Here is an 8355-nt window from a genome sequence, read left to right as displayed (position 1 = left end):
GTGGTTACCACACTCACTACGCGCCCCTTTTTTGAAAATGGGCACTATCACCGATTCTCCCCAGTTGTCTGGGACAGACTCCTTTTCCCAAATGCAAGCAAACAAGTCGGACAGGCGCTGACTGAGGACTTCACCCCCGTCTTTGAACAGTGCAGGTGGAAGGTCATCCGGACCGGGAGCTCGGTGGCGCTTGAGAGAACATATGCAGTCGTAAACCTCCGAGGTCGTAGGTGGTTCCACGTTCACCGTCCAGGGTTCTAATTCACCTGTGGGCTGCAGATGAGTGTCGGCTGGGGTCGATCGAACTCCGAAGGCCTTGCCACAACGGGAGTCAACTTAACAACTCAGTGACTACCACATTCATTGCGAGTAGCAATTTTGAAAATTGGTACTACTGTCGATTCCTCCAATTGTTTGGGAAGGTCTCTTTCTTCCAGATTTAAGTACTCTAGACAGGCAGTGGCTGAGAAACAGAGCACGCGAAAGGCCGTCAGGGTCAGCAGCAAGATGACGCTGGAGTAGAAATATACGCTTGGACATTATTGGGGGTTCCATATTCGCTATCCACCGTTCTGTTGAAGGCCAGGATTCCGGATAGGAGGTATTAGTGTTCGAAATGTTATGCCGAGTGGTCCAAAAGATTTTGCTGGGTATCAGGGAGCCATTTTGGTCCCGGATAATTTGGCTTCCAAGAGGTTTCCAAGGACCACTCAAACGAATGTTTGCATGACGCGGACTGGATGGCAGATATGAATATAAGGCGTTTGAATTTGTTTTCGATTATATAGTTGAGCTTCAAGCGCTCTCATTCTCGATTGACAGGTGCTTTAAACCCGACAAATCCATTATCTTACATGACCCATTTGAGGCATTGGTATCAAATGTTGAACGGGAACTTGTCCTCAAGGACCTGCGCGAGAGTATGGATAGTGCTGTCAACGCAAGGAACACTGCACCGTTTTTGGATATATGCAATTCGTGTAATGGTTATGTTCGCATGTATCAAGTTTTCGAAGGAACAGTCGTACCGTCCGTGGGTCATCCTTTTTAGGCGAAATCAAATTTGAATATATCTTGGTACCTTTCGAATCAAAAGTCGAGAGTTTGATCTGAATGCGCGTCAAATAAATTCGGTGATAGAATTATCATTCGATGGGTAGCTCGCACTTCTTCCTGGGGTCTGAACGCTCAGATACTTGGTCAGCGCCTCTCTAAGTTTCAGCTACGTGTTCTCAAATTTCATTTGTTGCTGCAGTTACGCGTGCTCAGATTGCTTTCGCTGGTACTCCGAAATCACCTGAAGTTGGTCAGCTGAAGTTGACATCGTGTGAGACCCGTCGCAAGTGTCGTAACTGTGCAAGCTGGGTAATTTAGGGAATTGATGGAAATTATGCTGTCGCGTTTGATAGTCTAGGTACTTGAGTGGGGAATCGCAAGAAATGGGACAAAGGACACCAGATGAAGATCGGCTGTATTGTGGACGAACTGATGAAAGACGGAGCACTGTGGCTCAGTTAGACACAGCAGAGAGAAATTGAATTCTTGGTGAAATATCACGGAAGATCGAATTGTTCTTTAGGACCTGAGTGTTCATGTCACCAGCAACCACAACAACGTCTGGTCTGTAGACCGTTTTGAAAGTTCACCTAGTGCGTCATAGAAACTGTCTTCGGCAATGAACAGGGAGCGATGGACATCGCTTTCTTAAGATTCCTCCACAGATGTTGAAAAACGAACACTGCAGAGGTGCCTATCAGCGGATATCGTATCAAGCGTTCGGGTCAAAAACCCAACCAAGGCAGCAGGTGGACTCCTAAACACTACTGCAGTAGCACACATTTTTTAGGGAACAAGTCGCCGTGCTTGTTCCACTCTCCAACCTGGAGGACAAGTAACTGTACTCATCAGATTTACATCCATTGACCAACTTGGTATGAGAAATTCTAGGTGTCAAAGTGACCCCTCTCAGTATATCTCAGTGGGTCATAAAGGTGCACAAACCGTCACACTGGTATAAGGTATAAGATCGCAGCAGCCGATCGGCAATCGACTGAATTAAAAGGTCAAGAAAAACGACTTAGTTTGTACCACTGAAAGACTGACACTCCAGTTCAGTCAGCTCACAAACCGTGCATCGAGAGGCGGTGTTTCGAAGTGCTACAGCTTTGTTCACTGATGATAGGATAGTGAATTAAAAGGCATGTTTGAGCGGCAGTCTCCTCATGAAGATATGGTCTATGCGTTCTCAGCCCGGGCGAAATCCAGTTTGGTTAAAATCAGTTAGTCTCTCTTGGGAATCGATCAACATCTACAGAATTGTTGGGGATATCAATATCCCCCCCCAAAAAAAAACGCCGTATTTTTATGTGTGCTAGCGAACTTCCGGCGTCTTCAAGGTCAAATAGGTCAATGGCCTATTGATATTCCAAGAAATTTATATCCGACCACTTACTTACGGGATACCATCTTTTTACTGACTTGGGTTCGGAAGCTCGGGGCATCGCCTGTTGATCGCGTGTTTTTGGATCATTAAAGAGTCTGGATCAAGCAACATAGCTGGGGATAGAGTATTGCCACAATCCGCATATCATATTGTTTGCTCGCTACGTGACCGAACCGTAACAAGAATAATGCCAGTAGGAACGTCGGATGTTGTGATCGCCACATAAGTACTCTAGTTCCATTTTTGAAACTTGGGATCACGGTACAAACTCTCTTGACCAGTTTCCTGTTTTCATTCTAATTTGACTGTAGGACTTTTGCTGACCATGAGGGAGAGTGTTGTGTGTATTCTCACGTGGCCTTTGTACAGTTGTGGGGTGCGATGACTCAAATGGTTAGGGCGCGGTTTTACTGACCCGAAGGTCCGTGGTTCGAACCCGAATTCTGCCTCTCGACTTCCCCTGTCTAGGCTTGGGCAACCTGGCAGTATTCCAACCCTCCCTTTGGGTGGCATGGCAGCTAGGCACCGGAAGGATAAACGATTAGTACAGTTGTGCAAACCAGTATTCCACGTTGGTTTTGTTTCGAGTTGTATTTTTGAGGACACTAGCCGTATCCGTTTTCCACTGTTGGATAGAACATTTGACCGCTGTCGATTTTCCTTTACGAATATTAGTATTTGAGTGAAAACCAAGTTGGGTTGGTGAGTCCGAAGTAGGGTTGTTGGGTTAAGTTCGATTTCATATTGTAGGAACATTGTGCAGTTCAGTCAGTGTGCTGGTCAATTGCGGTTGAGGGAATGTATAACTTTATATAGTGATATGGGCAGAATACAACCGTTGCTCAGATTAAGAGTCGGGTTCGACTCTGGGTTACCCATCTCAGACCTTTGACAGGTCTGGCTCAAAAGGGCCCGGGGCCGTCATCATCGTTGGCAGCATAACATCAATGTTCAACACCGGTGCTTCGCTGCCCTACAGTGGTGTTTAGTTATGCATTGCTTGGAATAACGGGACATCATGTTGACTGAGCGGATGTGCGCGAACCGTCTACAGACAACAAAGGCAGGTCCTTATTGGCCAGGATATGAGTCAATCCTAATCATGCGTTTTCAGCTTGGCGCTTCTCATACCGTCGCAGAGATTGTATTCTGACCTGAAAAGTTCCTTGATTGCTGTTCAAATATGTCTGTGACAATCTTTCATTATCTCCGTTAAAGGCTGTCGCACGCTACTGTGGTGTTTTACGGTAGGTGAAGCAGGAGGCTAAGGAGTGGCATGGGAGATGTGAGACCACAACGGACTAATTGTAAGGTTTCTATCTTTCTGGTCGCGGGTGGCCTAGGATGCATTTCATGCACCTCTTGCTGATGAAAGAACCATCCATGATGCCCAACACATCTTACTGTTACCTGTATTTATGGACGTCAAATTGAGTCGATCCGAAGTTATATCCAGTCACGAGTCACGCACCATTCACTGTGGAAAATGCGTGATTACCTATTCAAATGATGCAACGACCTCTGTCCATCCTGTAGCGCTTTCAACGTAATGGAGTTTCTCCTACATCGCTATCAATGCTTCTGTTTGCAAGTCAGTTCAATGAGTCCTAATATGTCGTTGCGTGTGTGCAGTATGTCATATGGAACCGGTTGATCGGGCCAGAAGGGCGCCTGTTTGCACCGCCGCTATTTCCTCATGGTCACCAGGGGGTCATCCTAATAAGTGTTACGTTTTCACGAGAGACGGCTTTAAACAATTAGTCATTAGATCACTATAGAACGAAATGCCTGTGGTTCGTGGAAGCCCCCACTCGAATTGCGAGACATATGCGCCGCGTGACTTCACTGCTGAAATAATATCTCACAGCAACAGGACCAAGTCTATGCAAGTGGCACAATCCCATCTTTTTCATGATGAGTCGAGGCTGCAACATTTAAGTTTGCTTGACGGTCCTAAAGGGTTCTTACCCAGTTAAGGAGGTAATAAGACTGGCCGTTTTGTGCGAATTATCCCACGTCTGGTAGCAGCGTCGCCTGGGCAACCCAGATGGTGTCTATCGCGGGCATACGAATGCCAAACCCAAGAGGCTGGTTCAGCCCGCATGGATAGCACTGGCTAGGCACATGCTTTCACTTATCATCACATCATTGGCAGTAAACTAGCACTCCATTACTACAACCGTGGCAATTCGTTTGATAAAGCTCTGATTTGTAAAGTAGTCAGAAATGGAAGAGGTGAAAAGCACGTTGCTTGCCTAGCGCAGATATTCGAGGTGTTTCTCCTCCAACGTTCGACGAAGGAATGTAAGCGAAAACAGCCAACGACCTCTAGTGACTGCATCTAGTGCTGCCAAATCTAGTGAAGCGCACGGTGGGTTACACTAATCTCACACACTGCATGTGCTTTTTGGAGTCTTAAGTAAGTTTTGGTTTTGAGCTTACAATTACTGTGACCATTTTTCTGCTCATTTGGGGGACAACTTTTGTGCACGGTCCAGTTCTGCAGTCCGATGCATTGCCCGGTAGATTTCCCCAGTCGAATACCCACGGCGGTCTTGTGGATATCGTAATGTTTTGATGCGTGAAGAAATAAAATTTAGCGGTTGAGCACACTGAGGATACTCGTGAACAAGTAATGAGTGAAAAAAATTCGGTAGGCCTGAATTTTGGTATAAGTGGTCGTCACAGTATGCTTCGTTTCTCTGTCTGCATTTAGTTTTTATATTTGGTTAGCCTGTTAAAAAATTCCAGTTAAATATGACATCTTTACAGCTCCGTTATATTCAGTTTAACTATTTTCGCCCTAATTTTTTTAAATATCTTTTTATCCCAGGTGGTTCCATCATAATCTAACTGGTTTAGAAGCGGAGAAATTACTGCTACAGAAGGGTGTCAGCGGTAGTTTTTTGGCGCGCCCCAGTCACAGCACTCCTGGCAGCTTTACCCTTTCCGTCCGTCGCGGCGATGAGGTTACTCACATACGTATACAAAACACGGAGGAGTTTCTTGATCTTTATGGTGGGGAGAAGTTCGCCACTCTGTCGGAGTTGGTCACTTATTACATGGAGAATGAAGGCCAGCTGAAAGAAAAGAACGGTGATGTAATTGTTCTCAAATATCCGCTTGTTTCTGAAGATCCCACTAAAGAGAGGTAGGTATATTCTATTTTACCTTGTTAAGCGTCTTGTTACATCACTTCAAATGTCGGTTTCTCTACTGACACACAATAGCACCTCGATTTAGACCGCGTGTTGTATGTGCACTCTTGCCCAGAAGGCAGGATACCTTATCCGTTATGTGTATATTTTAAATCCATCGCTTCGATTGAGGGGAGGAATAATGCAGCTGGTTATGTTGAAACACACTCGCTTCAGTTGTTTCCATCAGGAGAAGGGAAACTCATTATTTTAACACTAGAGTGACTTTTTGTCGGAGTCGACTTTGTAGCAAAGGTTCCTCTAAACCAGTACCTCTGTCCAGGCTTTTACCGTCTGCGCAAAAAAATGTAGTTGGCGGTGCTGTATCTCGATGGATCACACGGATGGTGTCGCTGCCTTTGTCCAACTGTCTGGCAACACTACTGTCCAAGCACTGATTGCCTAACACGACATACCGTCTTCACGCAATGCCTAGAAGGAAGCCAAATATCAGGCAGTGTTTGGACTTTGTCTATTTTCGTACTACTTCAGGGTGCTAGAATAGATGTGCTTTGCACTCAACCTGGTCGCAGGAGTGTGTTCTGTATCCTAAAAACAATGGAAATACAGATGATTGATATTATTTCACCCCCTGATTGAAGGATTATTGGAGACTGGTGGGCAGGAAGATTCAGCATATCTGACCGACGAATGCACGTTGTCGGTTGCTATCATTGTTTTAGGAGGATGCTGTGGTCGGTCAAATGAGAAATATGCCTCATAAGAGGATACAATATGGTTTAACCCCATCGAACACTAGTGTGTTGCGTTTGCGCTCTCACTGAATCTGTCTCATAGCCGCCTTCGTTGTACTGGATAAACAGCCTTCGTGTAACCAGGCTCAGGTCAACACCGTGCTTATTTTTCACTATCGATCCAAGCTTCACAAAAACAAAGCCGATGAACGGTCGTTTTTTTTATTGAAAATGTGCTGACGGAATACGACATCAGCAGCAGGACGTGGGTTTGTTGCATTCCACCACTATGCAGATACGTTTAGGATTTTTTTTGTCAGATTGGGATGTTATCGTACTGATGTGTGTTTCCGGTACGTTTGTCTCAATTTTTTCATTTCGGTAGCAGTCTTTGAATATTATAGGATATGGCAGCTCGCCTGCTAACCCATAAGTTGTTAAGCCATAGCCGCTACTAGTTACCAGCATCGTGAACACCGATGGTACTAATCCGATTCCGAAGTCCACTCACGGTTATCGGTTTGTCGACGGCATCACACTTCATGGTTGTCTGTTTTTTTCCACAATATTTGATTTCTGTGAATAAGTGCGATGTCTGCCTGTGAGCATTTGGAGGAAGGATGAACTGTTGTGCCGACGGCATCTTCATGGTTGTCTGTTTTTTTTTCCACAATATTTGATTTCTGTGAATAAGTGCGATGTCTGCCTGTGAGCATTTGGAGGAAGGATGAACTGTTGTGCGTATTCACTAAATCATAGGGCACCCTTGGCTTGCTTCATCATCACACGGGGATAGATAAAAGTGTCCTTTTTTGAGTTGAAATATGTGGGACTTCGTATTGTATAAAGAAGACCTCACCTAGCTTCTGTTCTGCCTCATTGGAGAGCGCTTGATGTACAACATTTAGCCAATGCGGAAAATTCCTGCTCAGGTATGCAACAGCCATAGTAGGCTCGACTTTTTTCGTTTCTTAAATGCTGTGACAGGAGGTCGACCGGGCCAACCCAAACTAGTGTTTTGCTGTGCGAATAACTATTTTGGTCTGCAAAATGTACTGCGAAAATGTACTGGTTGCATTTCCGTATACGCATTAGCTCGGTGTGGCTCAGTGTCTATCTGAATAACCCTGAACTAGTTTTATCCGTGAGGTCCTCATGGTAATACACCGTATATTGCTTTCCTTGACATACCCGCCGTTTTGATGCACTATCCTTTTCCGGTTCTCCTCAACATGAAAAAGATGGTTCCATGGACAGATAACGGGCAAGCAAGCTGAGAACATGCTTCTCGAACGTGGCAAGTATGGTGGCTTTTTGGTGCGCGAGTCTGTTCATCGTCCTGGTTCTTATGTGCTCTCGGTCTTAACAGGCGAGCAAGTAGCTCACATCATGATCCAGCGCAGACCAAATGGAATGTACGATGTCGGTGGGGGCCACCAGTTTTCCAATCTAAAGCAGTTGGTGGAATTTTACTACCATACGCCGATGGTGGAGAAAAACGGGGGGCTTGTATTCCTGAAACAAGTAAGCTTCAGCCCGTTGAGCTGCTCTAAAATGGCCAAGTCATTAATCATCTAATACCATTATTGTTGTATTTCTTTCGCCCCATAACTGGACCTAGGAAACTGTCGACCTATTTTACGCTTTTTCCTTTATGTTATTCCCATCGATCCACGTAGGCGTGAAAACAAAGTTATATTCTTTTCAGTGCTCCCTTATTAAGCAACACAACTTATATCACTGTCAAAGGGTTAGTGGCATATATTTTCGGCTATTTGTCATTTGCTTAGGTTGGATCTGTCCGTGTATGTTTCCTGAAACTGTAAACAGTCACGTGCAAAGATCTCAGCGGAAGTGAACTTGGCGGCATCTGATAAAGTCAATCGGCACTCCGATTCTATGTCCCCATAAGAGAGGTGGGATTTCTGTAAACAGGTGCAAAGATCTCAGCGGAAGTGAACTTGGCGGCATCTGATAAAGTCAATCGGCACTCCGATTCTATGTCCCCATAAGAGAGAGA

At 45.2% G+C, this 8355-nt stretch overlaps 2 protein-coding genes across 2 annotated transcripts in view; one reads left to right on the top strand and one right to left on the bottom strand.

Moving 5' to 3' along the window:
* Positions 1-8355, top strand: part of T265_06464 (hypothetical protein) — a gene marked incomplete at both ends in the record, with an annotated part of 39616 nt that overhangs the window by 2744 nt on the left and 28517 nt on the right. Inside the window, 2 exons of the mRNA XM_009171732.1 lie at positions 5277-5594; positions 7577-7859. Coding sequence (XP_009169996.1) covers positions 5277-5594; positions 7577-7859 — 601 coding nt within the window. The remainder of the gene's footprint in view (positions 1-5276; positions 5595-7576; positions 7860-8355) is intronic.
* Positions 1-8355, bottom strand: part of T265_06463 (hypothetical protein) — a gene marked incomplete at both ends in the record, with an annotated part of 28623 nt that overhangs the window by 7272 nt on the left and 12996 nt on the right. Inside the window, 2 exons of the mRNA XM_009171731.1 lie at positions 18-273; positions 5422-5523. Coding sequence (XP_009169995.1) covers positions 18-273; positions 5422-5523 — 358 coding nt within the window. The remainder of the gene's footprint in view (positions 1-17; positions 274-5421; positions 5524-8355) is intronic.

Source organism: Opisthorchis viverrini (genome assembly GCF_000715545.1).
Source record: "Opisthorchis viverrini unplaced genomic scaffold opera_v5_137, whole genome shotgun sequence".
NCBI classification, from domain to species: Eukaryota; Metazoa; Platyhelminthes; class Trematoda; order Opisthorchiida; family Opisthorchiidae; genus Opisthorchis; species Opisthorchis viverrini.
This window is presented reverse-complemented; position numbering and strand designations above follow the sequence as displayed.